General features: G+C 43.9%; 1 protein-coding gene across 5 annotated transcripts in view; it reads right to left on the bottom strand.

Moving 5' to 3' along the window:
- KMT2B (lysine methyltransferase 2B) overlaps positions 1-27,992 on the bottom strand; it is a 496,236-nt gene that overhangs the window by 328,486 nt on the left and 139,758 nt on the right. For all 5 annotated transcript variants that reach the window (XM_033963412.1, XM_033963411.1, XM_033963413.1 and 2 more), the window contains one exon: positions 7,704-7,869. In XM_033963412.1, the coding sequence (XP_033819303.1) occupies positions 7,704-7,869 (166 nt within the window). The remainder of the gene's footprint in view (positions 1-7,703; positions 7,870-27,992) is intronic.

Here is a 27,992-nt window from a genome sequence, read left to right as displayed (position 1 = left end):
GTCGAAACGGAGCTCAAAACAACTAGACGTCCAAGAAAGGATGCCCCTGGATACCATGCCTGCGGAGAAAAGCCGCTACCATTACCATCACCTTGGTGAAAGTGTAGGGAGCTGTTGCGAGCCCAAAGGAAAGAGCAATGGACTGGAAATGCAGTTGCAGAACATGGAAATGTAGAAACATGCAATGCTCTGGAAATAGTGGAATACTGAAGAAAGCCTCCGTGAGATCCAAGGACACTAGAAACTCCCCATGAGAGACAGCAGCATTGACTGTGTGATTGCCAATCGAAAATGAGGAATCCACAGGAAGCGATTGATCTATTTGAGATCTAGAACAGGCCTCTAGTCCTCTGAGCCATACTTTCGCATGATGTATAAAAAGTATCTGCTGAAGCCCGATTCGTATTCTGGAACGGGTTCTAGTGCTCGAATGTGCATGAGATGCTGCAAAGTACTGTGGACCTTTGACTCCTTTTCTGGTCAACCACTTGGTAAGTCCAGAAAGAAATGCGGAAGCATGTAAAAGAAATCTATCTTGTGGAGGAAGTCTTTTTAAAGTGGCCTTGGAGGCAGCGTCCCCAGGCCAAGGATGGATCCAAAGAAGCCAGCATGCAGACACCGCATAAGTGGTAAGAACTCTAATGAGAACAAAAATGGTATCCGCACTGTCCAGCACTAGCTGGGGACAGACATCCACTTCAGCAGAGGGCACCCTGCGCAACCACGTGTGGCAGGCATATGCCGCAAAGGAGGTTGCCGCTGCCTTGAAGCCCGAAGCCACTTCAAAAAGTTAAAAAAAAAATAAATAGAATATCTACTCTGAGTCTGGGAGTCCTCAAATACTATTCCCTCCATCACCAGGGAGGTCCGTGAGTTAGGTATCGTGGGTCACAGCGGAGTCCACCTTAAATTGCTCAAAATTGCTGAAAAGCAGGAGCCAGCAGATAAAGCTTAGACATAGCTTGAAAGAACCGGAAAGAGGAGCCTGGGCATCCAGAACAAGAAGCTGTGGATGGGATGGAAAGAAGTTACTTATCGTAACAGGTGTTATCCAGGGACAGCAGGCAGATATTCTCACACATGGGTGACGTCACCGACGGAGCCCCGGTACCGACCACTTTAAAAGTGCATCGCCTCTTTAAATCTGTAGAAAATTTGCGATAGCCTGAACCACGCATGAACGAGTGCCTTCCTGCCCGACGTTGGTCCGAGAGTGCCTTCTCGCGTGGGCGAGCGGTCCCTCAGTTAAGATAAGTCAGCTAAGAAGCCAACCCGGGGAGTTGGGTGGGTTGGGAGAATATCTGCCTGCTGTCCCTGGATAACACCTGTTATGGTAAGTAACTGTGCTTTATCCCAGGACAAGCAGGCAGCATATTCTCACACATGGGTGACCTCCAAGCTAACAAGAATGGGATGGTGGGAGTGTTGGCCTTTAGGAAAATAAATTTTGTAATACAGATTGGCCAAAGTGCCCATCCCTTCTTGAGAAAGACTCCACACAATAGTGAGAAGTGAATGTATGAACTGAGGACCAGATGGCAGCTTTACAGGTTTCCTCAATGGGAGTACATCTGCGGAAAGCCACAGAAGCTGCCATAGCTCTAATTTTGTGAACTGTGACACGACTCTCCAGTGCAAGTCCAGTCTGAGCACAACACAACGAGATACAGGCAGCCAACCAGTTGGAAATCGTTCTCTTGGAAACAGGATGTCCCAATTTGTTTGGATCAAATGAGATGAACAGTTGGGGAAAAGTACAATGAGGCTCTCTCCAATCAATGTAATAGGCCAAAGCACGTTTACATCCCAAAGTATGCAAAGTGGTTTCTCCTGCATGAGAATGAGGCTTAGGAAAAAATACTGGTAGAACAATTGACTGAATGATATGAAATTCAATGACAACTTTTGGGAGAAACTTTGGATGTGTGTACAGAACCACTCTGTCATGATGAAAAACTGTGAAGGGTGGATCTGCCACCAACGCTTGTAACTCACTGACCCTCCTGGCAGAGATGAGAGCAATAAGGAAGACCACTTTCCAGGTGAGAACCTTGAGATGAGCTGTAGTCATTGGTTCAAATGGTGGCTTCATCAAAATGGAAAGAAGTACATTAAGGTTCCAGATAACAGGTGGAGGTTTGAGAGGTGGTTTAACATTGAACAGGCCTTTCATGAACATGGAGACCAAAGGAAGAGCAGCAAGAGGTTTTCCCTTGACTGGCATGTGAAAAGTTGTAATAGCACTGAGATGGACTCTGATGGACGTAGATTTGAGATCAGTCAGATAGGTGAAGTAGATAATCCAACACCAATTCCACTGCCAAGGAAATTGGATCATGATGATGAAGAAGACACAAAAAAAAAAACCCTAGTCCACTTTTGTTGATAACATTGCTGAGTGGCTGGTTTCCTGGAGGCATCAATAATATGTCTAACAGACTGAGAGAGATATAAGTTAGATGGATTCAACCCAAGACAAACCAAGCTGTCAGCTGTAATGATTACAGGTTGGGATGTAGCAGTGATTGGTTCCCTGGACCTGAATTGAAGTAGAAGGGATGTTACAGAGATATGTTGTGAGAGACGATCCGTCGCTTGAGATCACTGAGACGCAAGGATCCACTGAGAGGTACGAAGGTGGAGTCGTGCCAGTGGAGTCACATGCACAGTGGAAGCCATGTGGCCTAGAAGAACCATCGTGTGCCTGGCAAAAATGGATTGAAGAGGAAGCAGTTGCTGACAGAGATGGATGAGAGCCTGAAGGCGATCATGAAGAAGAAACGCTCTCATGAGAGTGGTGTCTAGGATAGCTCCAATGAATTGAAGACATTGAATCAGAATGAGATGTGATTTGGGAAAGTTGACCTCAGATTCCAACATCTGAAGAAAAAGAAATGGTCTGAGATGTTTCTTGGACCACTTCCTGAGAGGATACAGCCTTGATCAACCAGTCATCCAGGTAAGGAAAGACTTGGAAGCCGTGTGATCAGAGAGATGGGGCCACTATAATCAGGCACTTCGTGAATACTCTGAAAGAAGATGCCAGGCCAAATGGAAGTACCTTGTACTGGTAGTGACGTTGATGAATTTGAAAACGAAGGTATTTCCTGGAAGATGGATTAATTGGAATATGTGTTTTAGTTTCCTTGAGATCCAGAGAGCATAGCCAGTCATTCTGATTGAGAGGATAAAGCAGGGCGAGGGAAAGCATCCAAAATTTCTCCTTGACTAGAAATTTGTTGAGAGATCTGAGATCCAGAATGGGTCGCAGTCCTCCCATCTTCTTTGGAACTAAGAAGTAATGGGAGTAGAATCCCCGATTCTGCTGACAGAGGGAAACTTCCTTGATGGCATTCAACAGAAGGGATTGAACCTCCTGGAAAAGAAGGAAGGACTGTGCAGGGTCGAAAGCAGACTCTTTTGGAGGATGGTCTGGAGGCAAGGTGTGAAAATGAAGAGTGTAACCCTGACGAATGATGGTGAGGACCCAGAGGTCTGATGGTATGAACTCCCAGCAAGCAATGAAAAACTGGAGACGGCCTCCGATGGGCTGAGGCAAAGACTGTAAAATGTTGACTTTGGCTATGCTCTGAAGAAACATGTCAAAAAGGTTGTGTAGGTTTTTGGGGAGCAGCGAGTGGTTTTTGTTGTTGTTGGCGTGATTGCTGTTTCTGTCTCCTTGGTTGAGATTGAGGTGGAGGTGCAGGCTTAGCAGCAAACCTTCTCTGGTAAGAAGCTGGCCGGAAAGGATGAGAATGAGGCGGCTTCTTCTTAGGCTTGACCAGGGTGTTCCATCTGGTCTCATGAGATGATAACTTCTGGGTAGCCGTGTCTATGGAGGTACCAAAAGGTTCATCTCCCAAACAAGGAGCCTGTCTTGGTGGTTCACATCCAGCTCAGAAACACGAAGCCAGGCCAGACGTCTCATGACTACTGACATGGCCACAGCACGAGAAGTAAGTTCAAATGTATCGTATGTGGAACGGACCATGCATTTTCTGAGTTGGAACAAATCAGAAATATAGTGTTGAAAAGCAGGAAGCTTACATTCTGGAAGGTATTTCTGAAAAGTGGACACTTGTTTCAGTAAATGCTTAAGGTAGAAAGAAAAATGAAAATTGTAGTTGCCAGACCAGTTGGCCAACATGGCATTTTGGTATAGACATTTGCCAAAGCGGTCCATGGCCTTGCCCTCTCTGCCAGGAGGAACAGAGGCATAAACGCTAGGCCCCGAGGATTTCTTCAATGTAGACTCTACGAGAAGAGACTCGTGTAGAAGATGGAGTTTGTCAAACCCAGTAATAGGTACCACTCTGTATAAAGAATCCAACTTCCGAAGACCAACAGGGATAGTAAGTGGCATCTCTAGATTTCTGTAAAAAGTTTCCCTTAAGATGTCGTGAAGGAAAAGCTTGATAGTTCCTTGGTGGTTGATCATAATCTATCGCTTTCTAGGAACTGCTTAGAATGTTTGGAATCAGCTTCAAGAGGGACAGACAAAGTCTCTGACATCTCATGAAGAAACTTGGAGAAAGATGACTTCTCAGAGAAAACAGGAGCCTTCTGGGATGAATGCTGAGAAGAGTCATCATCTGAAGAGCCTTCAGCCTCAGAGAGCAGAGGCTCTTGCTCAGAGTCTCCCCAGAGGTCTGAATCATGAACAGATCTTCCTCAGCACCGGGTAGTCAGTGTCAAAGTCTCAATGTGTTTAAGTTTTTGCAATTCCTTGCGAGACCACCTCGCAGTCGACTTGGGTGATGTCTGCGTCAAAGAGGTACAGTATCATTGAATCAACAGTGCCGAGTCCTTTACTGAAAATTTGGGCACCGATGGAGACTCAATTGCAGGTGCTGCCAGTGTCGATTGCTCAGTACGGACCGGCACCGGGGGAGTTGATGTCGCCCCGGGCAGGAGTTGGGTCAGCACCAGCATTTGGAAGTGCTCTCCCAGTTCTTCCTTAAGCAAGTTGTCTATCTTTTGCTTAAGGGTAAGCTTTTTTGCCAGTACCCGCGGTGCGGCTCTACGCTCCGGTGATGAGGAGGCTGATGTCGAGGCACTCACTGAGATCAGAGCAGAGCGCTTCTTGGGCCTCTTCGAAGTTGGCAGGACTTGACTCACTGCTGCTTTGCGCAGTTCGGGCTATCATGAACTTTCTAAAGACTTAAAGTGGCGATGTATTTTTAAAGTGGTCCATACCGGGGCTCCGTCAGTGACGTCACCCATGTGTGAGAATATGCTGCCTGCTTGTCCTGGGATAAAAAGAGGACTGCACATGAGAACGGTCCATGACCGGACACTAACATGAAAAGAGGAGATTCCAATTTTTTGCTCTTTCAGAACCTCAGCAATAAAATGGTGGACAAAGCCATGCTTAAAATGTCTGCTGAGGGGTCCTCACCCGAATTCGGACTCTTATAACGACTGTGTTGTACTAGTCCCAGCAGCAAGTGTATCATAATATCCGGCTGGCATAATGCAATCCAGGTCTGCCATAGCCAGGCGAGAGGGCTCTTGAAAATGGATCTCTGCCACTGGCACAACTGGTTCAGAAGAAACAGATGTGCCCGCTGTCCAACGAGCTGGGTCCAAAGAATAAACTTTCCAGAGGAACCAAAAAAAAAGTCTGGTGAAAATTCATAATGCCAGCGCTTGGCGCCAGACTCTTAAAACGACCTCTAGGCAGGATTTTTTTTCCTGAAATCATAGACCCAGGCCAGCTCCCCAGCCCTTGAGGATCCAAAGGAGGTGAAGCTCGAAGCGCCTGCCCCTTCCCCCAGTGTGCTGCAGCACACGATAAATAGTAGGTGATTTGGCACTGAATTGGTGCAATCAATGCACATATTCGATAGATTAGAGACTGGGAAGTCCATCCCAAACTATTTTTAACCAAAGCAAAGGGTTTTGAGGAAGAAATAAAACTTTGAAAAAATAAATAAATAAAATTTCAAGATGGCTACCAGTGAATTTGAACCAAAAATGGCAAAAATAAACAAAATCCAAAAATAAAAAAATAGCTATTTGGGGTTTGGGGATGTGGGAGACCTGAATTCTACCCTCAGAAACTCTCAAAAATGAGTTTTAGAGAGTTTCACAAACCAACCCCAAAGTTCCCATAGGAAATAATGGAGATGTACACACAGTACAGTAAGTGCCTTCCTTACCTATCAGCTCTCTCTTTTCACTGCAGCTGAATGGAGGAAAAGGATTTTCTGCTTCAGAATAGCTCCAAAATGACCAGACTTGAAAATCTTCAGACTGCTGGTTGGACGGACACCAACTGTAATCTTCACCCCCACGAATCCTCTCCACGCGACTGGAGGCAGGAAACGCAGCCTACGCCCTGAAACTTACAGTTTTACTCAGGACACATACAGCCTGTGTTTAAACCCCTGACAAGGTCAATGGGCAAGCGAGCTTCCAGGGGAATAGACTCTAAGTCCTTGAAGGGTGACACACAGCAGGCTAGTTCCACAAACCCACCAAAGTTTCTCAGTGAAGCAGCAGTCCGACTCTGCAGGACTGCATCCTTTCCTCCAATAGAGAACCACCGCAAGGCACTCAAGCCACTGAAAGACGAACTTTAAACGAAAAAAATAAGAAAATTATTAAGAGCAAATCCAAGACTTCTGCACGGATTGCTTGTAGAAACTGAAAACTACAGGGGGCTCTAACTCTCTCTCTGAGGTGGGAAAAGTATGTGCTCAGAAAAGTGTTTGGATTTCTGCAACTCCCGGATTGTGGGAAGTACTGAATCCGGAAGGGACGTAACAGAAAGGAGTCATTATGCGGAACAAATGTGTACCGTATCTTTCGCTCCATAAGACGTACTTTTTCCACCCCCCAAAAAGGAGGTGGAAAAGTGGGTGCACCGTCTTATGGAGCGAATACATCCCCCTCCCCGGTACTTTTTTTTTAAACTGGCGGTGATCCAGCACAGTCTCCTACTGGAGAGCAGCCTCTCTCACTGCAGAGCAGCGTATAAGGCAGGAACGCAACCTCTGCTCTTCCTGCTTGGTCCAGTGACGCTCTGAATCGCAAGAACTGACGGCAGCCAATCACGGAGCGGCACAGGACCAGGCAGAAAGCGCAAAGTTCACGCTCCTGCCTTATGCACCACTCTGCAGCGAGAAAGGCAGCTGTCCAGCAGGAGACTGCGCTGGACCACTGCCAGTTAAAAAAAAGGTACCAGGGGGCTGCGGGCTTCCCAGCACCAGATGCACCTATGTGTAGAGGAGGAAAATCCAAGAAAAAAAAATTCTGAACCTAATTTTTTTTCTTGGTTTTTCCTCCTCTACACATATGTGCGTCTTATGGTCAGGTGTATCTTGACCGAAAAATACTGTAATTTGTTGTCAAAGCATGTGGTCGAGGCAACCAATATAGTGGGATTCAAAAAAGGAATGAATAAATTGCTGAAGTAAAGCACACAATAAATTATTAGCTATATAGATTTGTTCATGCTTGATAGGAGCTGCTTTTTGGAATCTGCAGGGTACTTGTGATCTGGACTAGCCACTGTCCGAGGCAGCATACTGGGCTTAATGGATCTTGGCCTAACTCAGCATGGTGATTCTTGTTTATGTTCTCAGTTATGTGCACAGCATTTGGAACATCATGAGTAATGACCCGAAATATCCTCACACTCCTGCCCTTTCACTGCAGCCAGACAAGCAATTTTCCAAACCCTGCAACTTTCTCCTCACCATCAGCAGCAGCAGGCAGGGCTGTAATCTCTTCCCGGTCTCGCAATGGCAGGGCACTGAGTCTCGGCACATCCTCAGGAACTATGGCCCGTGGCTGCCCCAAAGCCACAGAGGCATGGCGGCACACATGTTTAATTCGTGGACCTTGCACTGGAGATTCTTGGCCCTACAGAAGGAGGAATTAAATGTTAGAAAAGGTACAAGAGACATAGAAACATGATGGCAGATAAAGGCCAAATGGCCTATTCACAGTAACCATTATCTCTTCCTCTCTCTAAGACAGGGGTGTCAAACTCAGGCCCGTGGGCCAAATTTTGCCCACATGGTAATTAAATTTGGCCCGCGATTTGGTCTACCGTTCCTTCCCTCCCTCCATCCCAGCTTCCCGGTCTCATCTTCAAAGCAGCCTGCAGAGAATAGCCGGTCGGCTGTAGCGAACCTAGCAGGCTGCCGTCGACCTACTCAGCACGTTCCCTCTGCTGCGGTCCCACCCCTCCTCTGACCTACGGGATCGCAGCAGAAGGAATGTGCTGCAGAGGTCGACGGCAACCTGCTAGGTTCGCTACAGGTGACCGGCGATCCTCAACAGGCTGCTTTGAAGATGAGACCGGGAAGCCGTGATGGAGGGAGGGAAGGCACAACGAGCCAAATCTTGAGGGTGAGACTGGAAAGAAGAAGGGGGAAACATGCAGGCCTTTGGGGAGGCAGGCGGGCCCTGGTGTAGAAGTACACGGAGGGAGGGAAGGAGGGGTCCAAACAGACATGCACATGCTGGACTGGGGGGGGAGGGAAGAAATAATGGGTCTAAAAATAGAGGAGAGGGAGAGAGATGGTAGACAATGGGATGGATGGAGGGAGGGAAGGAACAGAAAGGGAGAAGTTGGGCACAAGGAGTGGTGAGGATGGGGATAGAGATACTGGATAGGAGGGTAGTTGGGCAGAGAAAGGGAGAGATTGTGGACCCTGGGGTGATGGGGAAGGAGGGAGAAATTCTGGATGAAAGGTTAGTTGAGAAAAGGAGAGATGGTGGATCTGAGGATGGTGGGGTCCATCACTGCAGCTGTGTGATGAGGACGAAAAAAGGAAAGATGCCAGACCTTCGGGGGAGGGAAGGGGAGGACAGAGATGTAAGATGGATGGTTAGCACGGAGAAAGGAGAAAAAGACAAATGGGCAGGAGACCCTGGCAAGCGAGTTATCGGAAGACAACCAGAGCCTGAGAACCAATATGATTTGAATAATGACCAGACAACAAAAGGTAGAAAAAATAATTTTATTTTCTGTTTTGTGATTATAGTATGTCAGATTTGAAATGTGCATCCTGACAGAGCTGGTGTTAGACAGCAAGCATGAACTAGGACCTAAAAGAGAGAGGAAAAGTCTTATTTATTTTGTTTACATCACAGAGTCAGTGTAGGGTTGGAAAGATTGTAACCCAATACTTCTACTAAGACTAAGGGGTCCTTTTATTAAGGTGCTCATTTAGTGCATGCTAAATCAGCTAGCATAAAAGGACCCCTAAGCATCTTAATAAAAAATGTGACCTGCAACTTAGCCTATGTTTTAGATTTCGGCCCCTTATGTAACTGAGTTTGACATCCCTGCTCTAAGAGATACCACATGCCCAGGATGATGATAAAATTAAAAAGCTGTGTTTCTAAATTCAGAATCCTAACTTAAGCACTCAAGTTCTCTGAAAACAGGCTTCTAAATCTATAGAGCTGCTAGTCACTCAAACTTTAGGCATCAAAAAATAATGTCTGCCTGCTGAAAATCAGCATCAAGTGCTTAACTTCATTTTCCTTATCTAACCTCCCTGATCCCTTCCCACTTTTAGGTATCTACTATATGTTTAGATGCCTAGTAGAACTAGGTTCCTATAGTTTAGATACCCTACCTTAAACTATAAAGGAAAGGGATTGGCCAGATAGGGTACATGTCCCATAATTCCAAAAGCAGAAAGATTAGTATCATATGCATAAACATCTTGCCTCTGAATGTGTCTTGTTCCTATTCTGATCCTGGGGGCTGCTTTGTCATTTGGGGGTAGATTTTACAGTTGAATTAACAGAAAACTTCCTGGACATTTTTTGTTTCTGTATGTGGTTTAGACATATTTGGACTTGGGGTTAACTTCTGTGGAGTGAAGTGGAACTGGGCAACACCCAGATTCAATTGAGTGTCTTTATCAAAGACTGACCCCAAGAGGTTAAGTAACAATCAGCAAATATACTCAAGGACATAACTGTTTTGTTGTGGTAGAGAGAACTTCTATTCTTATAGGTGGCAAAGAATTTCTACTGGAGTGAATAAAGGAGTCTTCACGGACACTCGATCCACACCCATGGGAGAGAGAAGCATGACATGACAAGAGAGCAGGAGCCTTTCTTGCATGCTTAAAGCCTATTGAATATCTACCTCTTTGTACTTAGAATCCAAGAACAGATTAAGGCACTTGCAAACCAGATATATGCCCGAGGCCCAGATGTTTAAAGGAGGCCATCTCAGATATGCACAGGATTACTGGAGAGGCTAACAGTCTGACTTTAATGTAAAAAATCCATACAGTTTTGAATAACGTCCACAGAAGTCAGAAGGATAACGTCCATAGGTTAAATTTATCAGCAATTCTCTAATTCTCCCCCTTGCACAAGAGTGAGCTTCCTCTTTCCACTGCCATTAGCAGCACCAATGTACCAATCAACTTCTTGATGATGTTCATAACTAATCCCAAGACGAACAAACGCAATATCAAATATTTTCAATGCATATAACAATAAAAAAATTATGGGGGGAGAACAACATAAAACAATTTAAACAGACAAACATATCATCAATGTACACAATCAATTAAGTGATACATAAGGAAAAAGGATTGAACTACAATTATTAAAGTAAGAGAACATTTAAGGAAAAACAACATCAGGAGGGTAATTAAAAATGTTTTAAAAATAAAACAAGATCTAAAAATGAAAGGGAGATATTGTGAACTATATATAGATCTGGTTAGATATAAATATTTGAACCTGAAATTGTTGATAAAAGAGTTATCCTGTTTATGACTCAAATGCATCTTTTAAATTTTTCTAAAGAAGTTTCACCACGCAAATAAATTGGTAACTTGTTCCATAGCTGGGGAGCTATGATTGAAAAAGTTGTTGCTCTTCTGGTGCCTATAATTTTCAGAGATGGAATGGTCAGCTAATGCTGATCTATTGATCTTAAAGATCTAGCTGGGGAATATGGTATCAAATAACAATGTAAAAATATTGGTGTATCGGTCTGTTGAATTTTGAAGGTTAATAGTGCAATTTTATAGATTATTCTATGTGAAATTAGTAACCAGTGTGCTTTTTGTAACAGAGGAGTGACATGATCGTATTTTTTGGAGTTAGTAATAATTTTTATTGCAGTGTTTTGTATAATTTGTAACCTTCTTATTTCTTTCTGAGTTATGCCAAAAAAACAGAAGTAATCAGGGTCTGCTGACAGTTCAGAAATGTAGAAACAGCAGCAGATCACCAGGAGTGGGTAAGAATTAGAGAGCTGCACGAGAACAGGGATGATGGGAATCCCGCGGGATGCCCCCTTGGGTCACGAGATCCCGTGGGGACCCTCCTCGTGGTCTCAAGGATTTGGAGAGAGCTTAGTTGATGTGCATGCCCCTTTTTCCTGCCCACTCCTCTATGCAGCGTGCAGCACTCCCAGCACGCCACAAAGAGCTGACCCAGAAGTCTTCCCCCGACGTCAGAGGGAAGGCTTTGCGTCAGCTACATGCAGGGTGCAGGGTTTAATTCCCAGGGTAGTGAAGCAGCTGGTCGAAGCACTAGACCACTAGTCCACTGAATGCATGGCAGGGTGCAAGCATGAAGGAGTACATAAATAGGATAAAAGGTCAAAGGCCCAAATAGACATGACAGGAAAAAAAAGAACTGCAGTACCTTAGAGCAGTGTTCTTCAACCTTTTTACACCCGTGGACCGGCAGAAATAAAATAATTATTTTGTGGACCGGCAAACTATTAAGACTGAAATTTAAAAAAAACATTTCCGCCCCGTCTCCGCGAGCTCGGTCCCCGCAAACCATCTGATCCCATCTGCACAAGCCGCAGTTATGATTTTATATTGAACGTATTTTATTAAAGTATAAAAAGAAATAATATTCTGAACAATTGTGATTTTATAAATACAGAGCACGGACCAACAAAACCCCTGTCTCCCCTCCCCTTCACATATATCCCCCTCTACTATCAAGAAAACTGAACAAGCCAAGTTATTATAGAATGCTACACAGAAATATCATGCTAACAGAATACTGCAGTCCCCAGTTATGTCTCTACCAGGATATATATTTCAAATCTGATTTATTCTAATGACAAAATAGAAATAAAATGATTTTTTTTCTACCTTTTGTTGTCTCTGGTTTCTGCTTTCATCTTCTTTTCACTCTTTTCCTTCCAGCATCTGCCCTGTCTCTTCAATCCAGCATCTGCCTGTTCCATCCACTGTCTGCCATCTCCCCCTTCCATATGTATCTGACTTCTTTCTATGCCCCTCTCCCCTGTCCATCGAGCCTGTGCCTCCTCTTTCCTTTTTACATCATTCATTCCAGCTTCACTGCTTTCTTCATTTTGATCTCTCCTACACTAGATCTAGCATCTTTATCCCTCTCTCATTTCTCTGCTGACCCCCCTTTCCAGAATCAATCTCTCTCTACTTTCTCATTCTTCTCTCTCCTTTCCCTCATCTGATCTCTCCATTCCACCCTGACCTCTTCCCCTCCTGTAATCTCCCTGCCAGCTGTTTCTTTCTCCCTTCCCTCCTCCCCCTATCCAACATTAACTCTCTTCCCATCCCTTTCCCTCCTCCCCTCTCAGCAGCATCTCTCCTTCTACCTCCCTCCAGGTCTAGTAGCAGCTATCCCTTTATCCAGCAGTTTCCCAGCCTCCTACAGTGGCTTCCTCCCCTTCCAACAGTTCTCAGTACTTGCCTGCAGCAGTGATTTACTTAGGCAGCCCTGGCTTCATTGCCGCCTCTGAGGAAAGAGGAAGTTGCCGGTGAATCACTGCCCTGGCAAGTAGGAGAGCTGCTGGGAGGGGAGATAGCCACCGTCAAAGGCTCCCCAGGATCTTGCTCCCGCACACGCTGACCATCTCCCTTGTACCTGCAGCTCTCTCCCTCCAGATCATTGATTGAACCATATTCCTGTCATTCCCTTCTTGGTTGGGGTGAGAACTTTTCAGCACCCCTTGTAGAATGAATTAAATGTATCCCACAGGTAATTATTTATAAATCCTATTTGTCAATGTGTGTGTGTGTGTGTGTGTGTGTCTGTATCTGTGTTTGGGGGGGCTAGGTTTAGTTGCAGGGGGGTGGTTTAGGGGTGGAACAGATGGTAGAGCAAATGCAAAGAGTAGATTTGAGGGGTGATAGAGTTTGGGGTGATGGTAGTGTGGGGGAGAGGTTTGAGCTGTTAAAGGGCTAGTTATAGGAGTGAGGGGAAATTGCTGGGGGTATTTTGTAGGTTGAACAATTTGGGGTAGTGGGATAGGTGCAGGATGAGTAATTTGGGGGGTTGAACAGTTTGGGGGAGTGGTGGGGAAGTTGCATTGGTAGTTTTAGGGGTGGAGCTCTTTGGGTGTAGTAGGAGGGGGTAGTTGCAAAGAAGTAGTTTGGGGTGAGGATAGTTTGGGGGGCTTGGAAAGTTTTAGGGATGATGGGACAGTAATGGGATAGTTTAAGGGTACTGCGGTTCCTCCCAGCCTCGGGCGATCAAGACAGGCTGCCGACGTCGGGACCTTCCCTCTCTGAGTCCCGCCTATTTTGTTTCAACTTCCTGTTTCCGAACAGGCGAGACTCCCAGAGGGAAGGCCTCGGGCTCCGACATCGGCAGCCTGTCTTGATCGCCCGAGGCTGGGAGGACCGGCAGTCGGCAGGAACTTTAACTGCCGACTCAATCTCGCCGGCCCTACGCAGACCAGCAGAAATTTTCTGCGGACCGGCGGTTGAAGAACAGTGCCTTAGAGTGTCACATAAACTGTACCAATATTGGGTTTGCTGAAGCTTTCAGAGAATGGAGCGCCATAGGCAAAAGTAATAAAGGGGTCAGCAAAGAAGAAAGCATTGGATACACTGCAGGAGGAAATACAGTGCAGAAAAAAAATTGACTGATTTGAAAGGAATAAAGGAGAAAAAATGCAGAGGGCATGACATCATTTGGGAGCAGTAGTGAGATCCGGTTGCACAATCTTTGAACATAAGGGCAGCAGCTCCACCAGTGAAGGACACCACCTTTCTGGGTGAGTTCAATTTTTTTTTTTTTTTTAGAGAGAGTAGTAAAAAATAAAAAAATAGTGAATAATGCTGGCTACACTTAGTGAGCCAAGAAGCAGAAGAATATACAACAGACAGAAAAAATCTGAACTGGAAAAAGCCATTCCCTTTAGAAATAGAAGAGAAATGGAGAAAACTGTGAAGATAGTACAGTGGTCTCAAACTTGCAGCCCAGGGGCCACATGCGGTTCGCCAGATACTATTTTGAGGCCCTCGGTATGTTTATCATAATCACAAAAGTAAAATAAAACAGTTTCTTGATCATATGTCTCTAACATAGTAACATAGTAAATGACGGCAGATAAAGACCCAAGTGGTCCATCCAGTCTGCTTAGCTATAAATTACAATATTATTATTAAGACTTAGCCAAAAGGAAAGATTTATAAACTATCAAGAATTTTACCTCATGCAAAATTGTCATTTCTTTAATAAGACATTAACTATTTTTTTCTGAGGCCTTTCAAGTACCTACAAATCCAAAATGTGGCCCTGCAAAGGGTTTGAGTTTGAGACCACTGAGATAGCAATATGAAAGTCGCCATAATAGGTACAAGAAACTACATTAAACAGATACAGTTCCTTCGTTGGAAATATAAGGATGGACCCTTGCATGGATTGGAACCTAAGCCCCTGTGAACTAGTGACAAAAAAACAGCTCTGGTGCAGCTACAGCAAAGTTCTAAGGCAGGGGTGTTAAACTCAATCACATTAAGGGGCGAGCTGCAATTTCCTGCTAAAGGGGCGAGCTGCAATTTCCTGCTGGTCTGCGCAGGGCCAGCAAGATTGATGAGATGCAATTTCCTGCTGGTACGCACAGGACCGGCAAGATCAAGGGGAGCCTCCGACAATGGCTTTCTCCCCTCCCTTTCAGCAGCTGTCGGTATTTGCCAGCGCAGCGATTCATGAAAGCAGCCTTGGGGCTTTTGCTGAGTTGCGGCCGCCTCTGATAATGCAACTTCCTCTTTTCTCAGAGGCGGCGCGAACCATCAAAGTACCCAAGGCTGCCTTAATGAATCGCTGTGCTGGCGAGTACGGAGAGCTGCTGGGAGGGGAGAAAGCCACTGTTGGAGGCTGGGAAGCAGCTGGGCAAGGGAAAAAAAAGGGACAGCTGCAACTGGACCTGGAGGGAAGGAGGAGAGATGCTACTGGGAAGGGAGGAGGGAAAGGAGTCTGGGAAGCTGCTGGACAAGAGAAAATAAAGGGACAGCTGCTACTGGACCTGGAGGGAAGGAGAAGGAGAGATGCTGCTGGGAGGGGAGGAGGGAAAGGAGTCTGGGAAGCTGCTGGACAAGGGAAAAAAGGGACAGCTGCTACTAGACCTGGAGGGAGGGAGAAGGAGAAATGCTGCTGGGAGGGGAGGAGGGAAAGGAAAGGGAAGAGAGTTACTGCTAGACAGGAGGAGGAGGGAAGGGAGAAGGAAAAAGGGTAGGAAACAGCTGGCAGGGAGATTAGAGGAGGAGAAGGGGAGAGACAGGAATGAAAAAGTAGAGAGATTGATGATAGGAAGGGGGACAGCAGAGAAATAAGAAGAGGGACAAAGCTGCTAGATCTGGTGTAGGAGAGAGAAAAATGAGAGCAGTGAAGATGAAATGAATCATGTAAAAAGGAGAGGGGGGCGCAGGCTGGATGGAAAGGGGCATAGAAAGAAGGCAGATACCATATGGAAGGGGGAGAGGGCAGACAGTAGATGGAAGGGGCAGATGCTGGATTGAAGAGACAGAGAGGGCAGACGCTGGAAGGAAGAGAGTGAAAAGAAGATGAAAGCAGAAACCAGAGACAAAAGGTAGAAAAAAATAATTTTATTTCTATTTTGTGATTAGAATATATCAGATTTGAAATATATATCCTGCTATAGCTGGTGTTAGACATAACTGGGGACTGCAAAGCCCAGGCAGCATTTTAGCTTCCAGCTGGCTTAGGGCTCTCTCTGAACAGGGGGCAGTTGCCCTAGTTGAACTCCTCTAACACTATTCCTGTCAACACTATTCCTGTCATGTGCGTCTGTGGTATTCTGTTAACATGATATTTCTGTGTAGCATTCTGTAATAATTTGGCTTATTCAGTTTTCTTGATAGTAGAGGGGATATATGTGAAGGGAAGGTGAGACAGGGGTTTTATTGATCCTTGCTCTGTATTATTTGTATTTATAAAATAACAATTGTACAGAATATTGTTTCTTTTTATACTTTAATAAAATACCTCCAAGTTCATTAGAATAACGAGGGAATTGAAGTTTTCTTCTATTGTCTTTTTTTTTTTTTAGGGAAGAATAGAAACCATCCCGTTGATCTATTTGATGAAGTCAGTAACATTGATGGTATCGGTCCAATTCCAAAGAGAGAGGAAAGCGAAGGTAAGGCGATGGAGAGAGATATCTTCAGGCTGAAAACCAACATCTATGACAGATTGGGAAGAGGCAATGTAAGAATCTCCCAGAGCAGTTCATTGAAGTAGAGAATGACACATGGACAAATTTTTCCTTGTCCCCACAGGAACTCATTTTCCAATCACAGCAAGTTCTTTTCCTGTCCCTGCCCCATTCCTGCAAGCTCTATCATCATCTGCACAAGCTTCACTTTAAAATCTTAAGTGTGCAAGGTTTCTACGGTTAAGGCTGAGCTTGAAAGAATGGAGCAAGGACAGGGACAGCGACAAAATTTGCAGGGACAGGATGGGGAAATTTAGTTCCTGTGGGGACAGGGAAAAATTTGTCCACATGTCATTCTCTACATTGAAATTCAATGGCTGAATAAGGTACATTGTAGGCACAATAAAAGACTTCAGTAGAAAAATGATGTGGAACGTAATATAGTAGATAACAGCAGATAAAGACCCAAATAGTCCATCCAATCTGCCCAACTCAATTAAAAAAATGTTTTTCTTCTTCTTAGCTATTTCTGGGCAAGAATCCAAAGCTCTGCCCGGTACTATGCTTATGTTCCAACTACTGAAGTCTCTGTGAAAGCTCACTCCAGCCTATCTACACCATCTCAGCCATTGAAGCCCTACCCAGCCCATCCTCAACCAAACAGCCATATACAGACACAGACCGTGCAAGTCTGCCCAGAACTGGCCTTAATTCTTCAATATTTACTATTATTTTCTGATTCAAGATCCTCTGTGTTCATCCCACACTTTTTTGAACTCTGTCACCGTTTTCCTCTCCACTACCTCTCTCAGGAGCACATTCCAGGCATCCACCACCCTCTCCATAAAGAAGAATTTCCTTACATTGCTCTTGAGTCTATCACCCCTCAGCCTTAAATTATGCCCTCTGGTTTTACCATTTTCTTTTCTCTGGAAAAGAGTTTGTTCTACGTTAATACCTTTCAAGTACTTGAACGTCTGAATCATATCTCCCCTGTCCCTCCTTTCCTCTAGGGTATACAGGGCTTCCAGTCTCTCCTCATATGTCTTTTGGTGCAAACCTCCTATCATTTTCGTTGCCCTCCTCTGGACCGCTTCAATTCTTCTTATGTCCTACACCTTCTTTCTTCTACTGGTTATACCGCCCAGCATTCTTCTGGCAGCAGCCACCGCCTTGTTGCACTGTTTTTTCCTTTAGATCTTCAGACACTATCACCCCAAGGTCCCTCTCTCTTTTCGTGCATATCAGCCTCTCATCTCCCAGCACATATGTTTCCTTCCAATTATTAATTTTAATTGCCAGATATTAGACCATTCCTCTAACTTTTGTAGATCCTTTTTTATGTTTTCCACTCCCTCCTCGGTGTCTACTCTGTTACAAATCTTGGTATCATCCGCAAAAAGGCAAACCTTACCTTCTATCCCTTCAGCAATGTCACACACAAACATATTGAACAGGATTGGCCCCAGCACCGAACCATGAGGGACTCCACTACTCACCTTTCCTTCCTCCGAGCGACTTCCATTAACTACCACCCTCTGGCATCTGTCCGACAACCAGTAGCTAATCCAGTTCACCACTTTGGGTCCTAACTTCAGCCCTTCAAGTTTGTTCAAGAGCCTCCCATGAGGAACCGTGTCAAAGGCTTTGCTGAAATCTAAGTAAATTACATTTAGCACATGTCCTCGATCCAGTTCTCTGGTCACCCAATCTAAAAATTCAATCAGGTTCGTTTGGCACGATTTACCTTTAGTAAAGCTATGTTGCCTCAGATACTGTAACCCATTAGATTCTAGGAAGTTCACTATCCTTTCAGCAACACTTCCATTATTTTTCCAACAACCGAAGTGAGGCTTACCAGCCTTTAGTTTCCCACTTCATCTCTGTGACTACTTTTGTGAATTGGGACCACATCCGCTCCTCTCCAGTCGCCAGGAACCACTCCCATCTCCAGAGATTTGTTGAACAAGTCTTTAATAGGACCTGCCAGAACCTCTCTGAGCGCCCTCAGTATCCTGGGATGGATCACATCCGGTCCCATCGCTTTGTCCACCTTCAGTTTTTCAAGTTGCTCATAAACACTTTCCTCTGTGAAGGCCCAGAATCTACTCCATTTTCTTATGTAACTTTGCCAGACAATCTCAGTCCTTCTCCAAGATTTTCTTCCGTGAACACAGAACAGAAGTATTTGTTTAGCATGTTTGCTTTTTCCTCATCACTCTCCACATATCGTTTCCTAGCATTTTTTTTAGTTTAGTAATTCCATTTTTCATCTTCCTCCTTTCACTAATATATCTGGGAAAAAATTCTCCCTTTTTACATTTTTAGTCATTTGCTCTTCCACCTGCGTTTTCGCCAGACCCATCTCTCTCTTGTTACCTCTAATGCCCTCTCCTGGATAGAAATGTGTCACATTAGATGAGTAACCAACTGAGCAATACAAGAGATATCTGTTATACATCAGTTCTTTGTTCCTGGAACAGTTTCAATTCCTTTGCTAGCTCAGGTTCGGACACAGTCTCTCTGAAGCCACAATTACTTTCATTCACAAAAAAGGGAAGGATGCTACCAATTTAAATACTTCATCATCCTTATTTCTTTGATCAACTCTCATGTTAATCTGTTTGCCAGAGTCTTGTAAAACTGAAGCTAAAGAAATCTATATTTGATCTTATCCATTTAGACAGGTAGTTTTTGTAAATGGTCAGATCTCTACTTCTAACATGCACTGTTTAGCATTCTGCACTTGGTGGCAAGGAGCCAGAGGCCAGGACTAGTGGTGGCTCTTGACACAGAAATCAGTGACCCTGTCTGTTCCACATGCTTCGAAACTTTGGCATCTCATGGGTAGGCGCCTTGTATTCATCACCAAGAAAATGACCAACAACTACTCTTTAATTCATTTTCTATCAGATATGGCACTAGGCAGGATGGCCCATTATCACACCTTTTTGTGTGCACAAGGGATTTTTGTGTAGTTCTTTCTGGTAAGACTTATTTGGATATTTAAATAGTCAGAGTTTAAGCATTCATACAAGGCCAATTATGCTTCCCTGTTTTTATGAGTAAAAAAGGACCTGAAAGACTAGAGTTAACTGCTTGCCATGTATGTGAGGCATATTAAAATGAATATTTTATCATGGGTTCTCTAACTCTTATCTGGATCAGTGAGATTGGGGCAGGCTCTGAAAGCAGACTCACAGGATGTTACTTTATATGAGTCAAAATGCTTTGGGTAAAAGATCCAGAACAAACAAGCATGCTCTCTTTTTGTTTGTTTGTTTTCATTAGGCCATTACCATCTAGAGTTTTCAAAACATGTGTCGGCAGGGATGTGTGGGGTGAGTACTTTCTTTTTTTTTTAAGTCAATGTATTTTTACTGAAATTTTTTTCAAATACAACAATGTACACACAAATGGATTAGAAATTGAAAGTTATGCTCATAAAAAGGCATGATACAAAACTTATATATGTCGACAATAATAAATGCAAAGAACCATCAGAAATTCACATAACAAGAGTACAACTCACGAAAAGTGTGCCGTGTTGGCAAAATACAGTGCAGCATGAATTCAGATAGCATCAGGGAGAAAATGAGAAAAAGGAAACTAGATGGAGTGCAGATGCTAGGTAACAAAAATGAAATAAGGAAGTCGGAAACTACACAAAGGAGGTAGATCATAGTGGAAAGAAAGAAAGAAAATAAAATAAAAAGTTAAGGAGTGGAGCTTCGTAGGTACAACTTGAGGGAGTTCCAAATGTTCTGAAAGTGATGAGAGCGGTTGCAGGATTTAGCTAGATATGCCTCATACAAACCAGATGCCAACACTAGAAGTGTGAGACTTTGAATAAATCTTTCCAAGAACCAGTGCTAAAGTCAAGAGCATATCCATTAGGTGAGCATCCTCTATGGATAGTTCATCTTCAAATGCAGAAGATTTCAGTAGTAACATCTGATAAATTAAGGAAACATTGATATGGAAGATTGTAGCCCAGACAGATTGCCAGAAGGTATGAATAGAGGGACAGGTAAAGATCTGGTCTCAGAGTTGCAGGTCTAACAGGACTTTGGAAATAAGGGGTTGATTTTGTGTGATTTTAGGGGTGTCCATTGAGCTCTGTGGAGAAGGAAGAACATACTATGCAAAATGGAAGCTGATCTGGAAGTATGAAATGTGGATTTTAAGACATGCGCCCATACAGTTTCTGATATGGGGGGAACCAAGATCAGTCTCCCAGGATTGTTTCAAATTGGAAATCGAATCAGGGAAAATGGATTTGAGGAGTTTATAAAATCTGGAGGCTGTGTGGCCAAGTACTAAATATTGTTTGGAGAAAGTAAGAAGGGTAGGTTCAAAATTAGAGGCGAAGGGGTTAAATCCCGACTTTTTGATGGTAGATCGTAATTGTAGCCATTGATAGAATTGAGAATCATTAAGAGAGAATTTGACCATCAGGTCATGGAAGAAGAGCCAGGAGCCTTCAGTATGACATAGAGAGGCAGTGTCCCATATGTGATGTTTATACCAGTGGGGCCATAATATGGTTTTCTTATCTATGAGAAACTGATGATTACACCATAAGGGGCAATGAGTAGACTTTAACCAAGGGTGTACCAGGAGTTTATCAAGTTCAAGGAGAACCTTGCGCGTATTCTGAAGAAGGGGATTATGGTGGAATTTAGTAATGTGGGAGGTACCCAACAGTCTAATAAGTGGGATGGGTTGGAGATAAGCCTGTTTGAGAAGTAACCAATTGGGTATATCACAGGCATCATTGGAGGAGAGCCATTCTGCGCCCTGACGTGCTTTGTGGTAATAAAGGAGGTCAGGAAAATTCATACCCTCTAGGTGTTTTGGAGCCTTCAGTTTTTGCAGAGAAATTCTATGTGGCTTATCATTCCACAGGAAAGCGAGCATTAGTTTTTCTAGTTGTTTATAGAAGTGGGCAGGAAACAATATGGGAAACATGTTGAGCGAATAGGTAATCTTTGGAGCTACCGTCATTTTTATGGTATCGAGTCTACCCCACCATGATAAATGTAATGGAGTCCAGGAGGCTAGTAAGTCTTTAATCTGGGAAAGTAATTTGGTCATGATTAATTGAGATGTTAAGTTGAGATCCCTATCAAAGGGTATACCAAGATATTTAATACCAGTTTTGACCCAGGTGAAAGGGTATGAAGCAATAGTAAATGGGGTACACTCTACATTTAAAGGCATAAGCTCGGTTTTATCCCAGTTAACTTTATAGCCTGATATAGTGGAGAAAGAGGAAATCAAATGCACCAAAGATGTCAAAGAGGTTTCAGGGTCAGAGAGGGACAGTAAGACATCGTCGGCATAGGCCGATAGTTTAAATTCTCTTTTGACTATTGTAATACCTTTAATGGTAGTAGATTGTCTAATATCAGATAACAGAGGTTCTAAGGCTAGATTGAACAGTAATGGAGACAGGAGACACCCCTGTCTAGTACCTCTATGAAGGGTAAAAGGAGTTGAGGGCTCATCATTAACTATTATAGTAGCAGTAGGATTGTGGTACAGTAGAAAAACCATGTGGTTAAAGAGCTCTGGTAGTCCAAAATGAGATATGACACAGAATAGATATCTCCACTCTACCCTGTCAAATGCCTTCTCAGCATCAAGAGAAGCCATTAATAGCGGATGTTGGTCGGACAGGGCAGAGTGGAGGATATGACACAATAGTCTGATATTATCAGCTCCATATCTCCCTTTCAGGAAACCAACTTGATCTCTATGGATTAGAGAAGGCATAATTTTTTTCAAGTCTGAGAACAAGTATCTTAGTAAATATCTTATAGTCCAGGTTCCATAGTGAGATTGGGCGATAATTCTTGACTAGCTGCACGTCTCTATTCGGTTTCGGAAGGACAATGATGTTTGCTTCATGAAAGCGGCATAGATTGTCGGGAGAAGCAATGAGATCTTGATAGTAGAACAATAGATGGGATGATAGGAGAGATGAAAATGACTTGTAGAACTCAGGTGGAAGGACATCAGGCCCAGGCGCTTTTGCAGAGGCCATAGAAGAAATGGCTGCGGAGATTTTGGGTAGAACAATAGGTTGTTGTAATGACTGATGTTGAGATGCAGAGACTGAAGGCAAGTCTATAGACCAGGGGTGTCAAAGTCGGTCCTCGAGGGCCGGAATCCAGTCGGGTTTTCAGGATTTCCCCAATGAATATGCATGATATCTGTTTGCATGCACTGCTTTCAATACATATTCATTGGGGGAAATCCTGAAAATCCGACTGGATTCCGGCCCTCGAGGACCGACTTTGACACCTGTGCTATAGACTCTAGAAAGTCCTCAATATAATGAGATGCGGAAGAAGAGTCAGATGTATACAAATCTTCGTAGAAGGCTCGAAATTCTTCCAAGATGTCCTTGGTAGAGGTGCTGATTTTTCCGGAGGCAGATTTGATATGGGTCACATGATGTTTTATTCTCTTGCCTTTCAGGTACACAACCAGTTGGTGACCAGACTTGTTAGAAGAAGCATAGTACGTAGCAGAGCGGCGAAACAAAGAGACAGAAGCAAGATTGCTGAAGATTTCTTTGTACTGAAATTTAAGGTGCTGCAGAGATTTGTAAGCAGAGGGGTCGAAGTGTTGATATAATTGAGTTTCCTGAGCATGTATGTCGGACTCCAATTTTTGAAGATCTTGTTTCTTTTGCTTGAGGTGGAAGGCTGAGTAGCTGATCGATTCTCCCCGAAGCCATGATTTATATGCTTCCCACAGGGTGGAGTAGTTAGAAACAGAGTGCATGTTGTTAGAAAAGAAGGTCTTAGATTCTGTAGTGATATGGGAGACAAAATCATCGTCATGAAGGAGGATGTTATTCAATCTCCAAGTTTTAGAAGAAGCGGCAATGGACCAATGGATGGAACAAGAGACGGCTGCATGGTCTGAGATAGTGATATCGTGTATTTTTGCATTTGTGACGATGGACAGGATATCCTTGGAACAGAGAAGGTAGTCAATTCTGGAGAAAGTTTTGTGAGGTGCGGAGAAGAAAGTAAAATCTTTTGCTATGGGGTTCAAAATCTTCCAAATATCAGATCAACCAAATGAATGCATCAAATGAGACAGAGAAGCTCGCACCCGAAATTCTGCATGTCGGCATGTAGAGGATCTGTCCAGGAACGGTTTCAATGGAAAGTTAAAATCACCTGCAACTATGGTATTTGAAGACAAGGAGGTTTTGTAGACATCCTGAAAAAATTGAAAGGAGGAGGGGTCGTCTGCATTCGGGGCATAGAGATTGAATATATTCAGTGGTCTCCCATCAATGGACCCCTCAAGGAACGACCATCTTCCATCAGGGTCAAATTTGTGAGAAGAAAGTTGAATATTGAGCAACTTACTCACTAGCGTGATAACTCCATTCTTTTTCCCCAGGGCAGGGGCAGCAAAACAATGTTGAATCCATCAACCAGATAGTTTTTGTGCCTCTTCTAAGCTGAGATGCGATTCCTGTATGAGGCAGATGTTAGCTCCAAGGTGCTTAAAGTAATGCAGAATCTTTTTCCTTTTGATTGGACTGTTAATGCCTTTAACGTTGAGGGAGACTAAGTTTATGTTAACCATGATGTTCTAAAAAAGGGGTGTCCAACCTGCAGCCCGAGGGCCGCATGCGTCCCCGTGAAGTATTTTGTGCAGCCCCGCTCGAGGGCAATGCAGTGCTTTCCTCTGCTGCCCCCAGGTGTTTACTGTCTTGCCGGCTCCCTCCTCTGTCTTGCTGCAGTGTTTGCGTGTTTGTGCAGCCCCAGAAACATTTTTTTCAGTCAATGCGGCCCAAAGAAGTCAAAAGGTTGGACACCCCTGCTCTAAAGGAATGAGGAGCAGACGGAGATTGTCAGGTTGGTAAAGAGTTACTGCATCCAGGTGCAACGGAGAAAGTATGATGCTAGTAGGGGACTGCAGGAAAAGAGATAAAGAGTTCAAATGAAGCTCCATGTTGCGCAAGTACAAGTTCAGAGAGAAAAAATAAAATAAAAAAAAGAAAAAGATATTCATGCTGTTGCATATGAGAACTGAGCAAAAAAGTAATGATCCATCGATGGTGTCTCATGCTGACAAGAAATGCTCAGCAGAACACCCTCCAGCCCAATAGGCAATCACATGTGCTTAGCCCCTAATAAAGAAAACTGTATAGAATAGACGGATAAGGAGGTTCAGGTCATTTCACTAGCATTATCATCCAAATATTTCTGAAGGTCGGCTGGCTCATCAAAATTTTTTGTGGTATTGCGGTACTTAATCCGCATGCTGGCTGGATAGAATAATCCATATTGAGCGCCGATGCTTTATAAAAGAGGGCGCATCGATAGAAAAGCATTCCGTTTTTGTGCGGATGATTTTGAGAGGTCAGGAGCAAAAAATATCCTCTTACTGTCTAGCAATAAGGAGGGCTGGGATTTAGCAGATTGCAAAATTTGTAGAGTTTGCGGGTATCTCAGAAGTTTCAATCCAATCGGGCGAGCCGGTTTTGATGGGGAAGGAGGGCCTGAGGGCACCCTGTGCGCCCTTTCTATTTCCAGAGGGGGGGGGTCAAATTTTATCTTCAGGAACTCTGGGTTAAAAGAACAGAGGTATGAGATGATATTTTTCCCCTTGGTCCCTTTACTGAGCCCGATTATTCGCACATTATTTTGGCGCATTCTGTTTGACAAATCTTTGACGTCTCATTGCAATAGAGACATTTTGTGTAGGCCCCTCTGGACATCGAGAAACTGGGAATGATGGGCTGACAACCTTTCTTCGGTAAGGTCTATTCTCGCACTGTGTTGCTTCAATTGCAGCATGATTTTGCTGATTTCTGATTTAATATCAACAGTTGCTGCCAAATTTTCCTGCTTGAGGCTTTGCAAGGTTTGTAAGTTATTAGAGATAGAATCCCCGTGCTCTTTAGAGGAGCAGGCCTTGTCCGGCGACGGGGGCTCATGCTTGGATTGTTTAGAGGCATTATGCGATGATGTAGTGCCGGGCTGAGAAGAACCTTTGGCTTTGGTCGATTTGGACGCCATTAATGAAGGAAAATGTGTATTGCACTGACCTGGGCAAGTGTTGTAAGGGGCTGAAAAAGAAATTTAAAGCGTGGCCTGGAGCATAGAAAAATCACTAAACAGCCATCTTGTAGATAGTTACGTGACCCCCCCTCCCCCCAGGGTGAGTACTTTCTAGCACATATACTGGTTTTGTCAGAGAATTCAGTCTTTTTGGGTGTGAGTGGAGAGTAAGATTCCAGGTATTATTGCATTTCTCTCTGTGGGGAGACTGATACCATCGAGAAGCTTTCACACCATATTCAAGGGCAGAAAATTATATTTGACTGCATTTGGGATCCCTTCAGCAGTATTATCAGCAGCAGGTTAACTGTCATGGAAGATCTTCTTTTAATTTCAATACAGCAGTCCTTTGTTAATTTTAATTCTGGGCCTGTGCTGTACTGGGTATATTTGAATGGAACTTATATTAATACAGCTGGACCTATGCCTTATGCCATTTTTCAAGTTCAAATGACACATACATTGTTATGCTGCCTTTGTATGCTGTTAAACTTTTTTAACAAATTAGGAGTCTGAACAGAACATTTTCAGAGAACTACTTTAAACCAAGGATTCCAAACCTCAGGACACACCAATCAGGTTTTTAGGATATCCACAATGAGCATGCATGGAATAAATATGCACATACTACCTCCACTGTACACTTTTCCCTCCATATTTGCTGTGATAGGGGATTAACAGAACCGCAAATACAGAAAAACCACGAATAACTTTTTCATATGTTATTCGCTGTTTTCTATTAAAACCATCATGAATATGGTGAAACCGCGAATAACATGGTGGGAGACCTGGCCTGTTCCTGAAGGAGAGGCAAAACATGGTGAAGAAACTGCTGGGAATTGGCGATTTTCTCTGTAAATGCTTGGAATCGACGATTTCTCTATGCAAGCTGATGTAATTTGGTGGGAGAAGCCAGCAAGCTAAAAACTGTGAATAATCGAAATCATGAATGCTGAAATCGCGAATATGGAGGGAGAAGTATATACAATCTCTCACATTCATTGTAGGTATCCTGAAAAACTGACTGGATAGCTGGGCCCCAAAGACTGGGCTGACAACTGTTGATGTAAGCCAACATAAGAACACATTGGAATCACGGAAACATGGTGGAATGAGGATAACCAATGGGACGTAGTACTGCCAGGGTACAAACTCTATAGGAGAGACAGGACCCACAAGAAGAATGGAGGAATAGCACTATACATAAAATACACCATTCCCTCGTCCGGAGTGGATATAGAACCAAAGGCGGAAGGATTGGAGTCATTATGGGTTAAATTACCGGGAAAAAAATGGCCTTGACATAAGATTGGGTCTGTATTATCGTCCGCCTGGACAAACGGAAGCAAACGACAAAGATCTGGCAGCAGAATTGGAAAAGCGGAGACTCAGAGGAGACATGATAGAGACCTACAAGATCATGAAGGGCTTAGAGAGAGAAGAGAGGGACAGATTCTTCAAACTTTCAAAACATAAAAGAACAAGAGGGCATTCGGAAAAGTTGGAAGGGGACAGATTCAAAACGAATGCTAGGAAGTTTTTCTTTACCCAGCGTGTGGTGGACACCTGGAATGCGCTTCCAGAGGGCGTAATAGGACAGAGTACGGTACTGGAGTTCAAGAAAGGATTGGACAATTTCCTGCTGGTAAAAGGGATAGAGGGTTATAGATAGAGGGCAACTGCACAGGTCCTGGGCGGTCCTGTTGGGGCCGCCGCGTGAACGGACTGCTGGACACGATGGACCTCAGGTCTGACCCAGTGGAGGCATTGCTAATGTTCTTATGTTATAAGCATCGCCTCTGCTGAGTCAGACCATAGGTCCATCGTGCCCAGCAGTCCGCACCGCGGCGACCCCCCAGGTCCGTGACCTGTAAGTGATCCTTTACTTAAGACATTTTATCCTATATAGTATCCCTCTAACTATACCCTTCAATCCCCTTTTCCTTCAGGAACTTGTCCAACCCCTTTTTGAAACCCCAAATCGTACTCTGCTCTACCACCTCCTCCGGAAGCGCAATTCAGGTATCCACCACCCTCTGAGTGAAGAAGAATTTCCTAGCATTTGTTCTGAATCTGTCTCCTTCAATTTTCTTGAGTGCCCTCTTGTTTTTGTTTCCCCCGCCAGTCTGAAGAATCTGCCCCTCTCTACCTTCTCTATACCCTTTATGATCTTGTAAGTTTCTATCATGTCCCCTCTAAGTCTCTGTTTTTCCAGGGAAAAGAGCCCCAGTTTCTCCAGCCTCTCAGCATATGAAAGGTCTTCCATGCCCTTTATCATTTTGTTGCTCTTCTCTGGACCCAACAAAAATGATAAAGGGCATGGAAGACCTTTCATATGCTGAGAGGCTGGAGAAACTAGGGTTCTTTTCCCTGGAAAAACAGAGACTTAGAGGGGACATGATAGAAACTTACAAGATCATAAAGGGTATAGAGAAGGTAGAGAGGGGCAGTTTCTAAGATTTTATTTATCCAGCACTCTACCCCCACCCCAC

The sequence above is a fragment of the Geotrypetes seraphini genome, chromosome 11 (genome assembly GCF_902459505.1).
Source record: "Geotrypetes seraphini chromosome 11, aGeoSer1.1, whole genome shotgun sequence".
Lineage (NCBI taxonomy): Eukaryota > Metazoa > Chordata > Amphibia > Gymnophiona > Dermophiidae > Geotrypetes > Geotrypetes seraphini.
The sequence above is the reverse complement of the archived record's forward strand: the minus strand, read 5'-3'. Positions and strand labels throughout refer to the sequence as shown.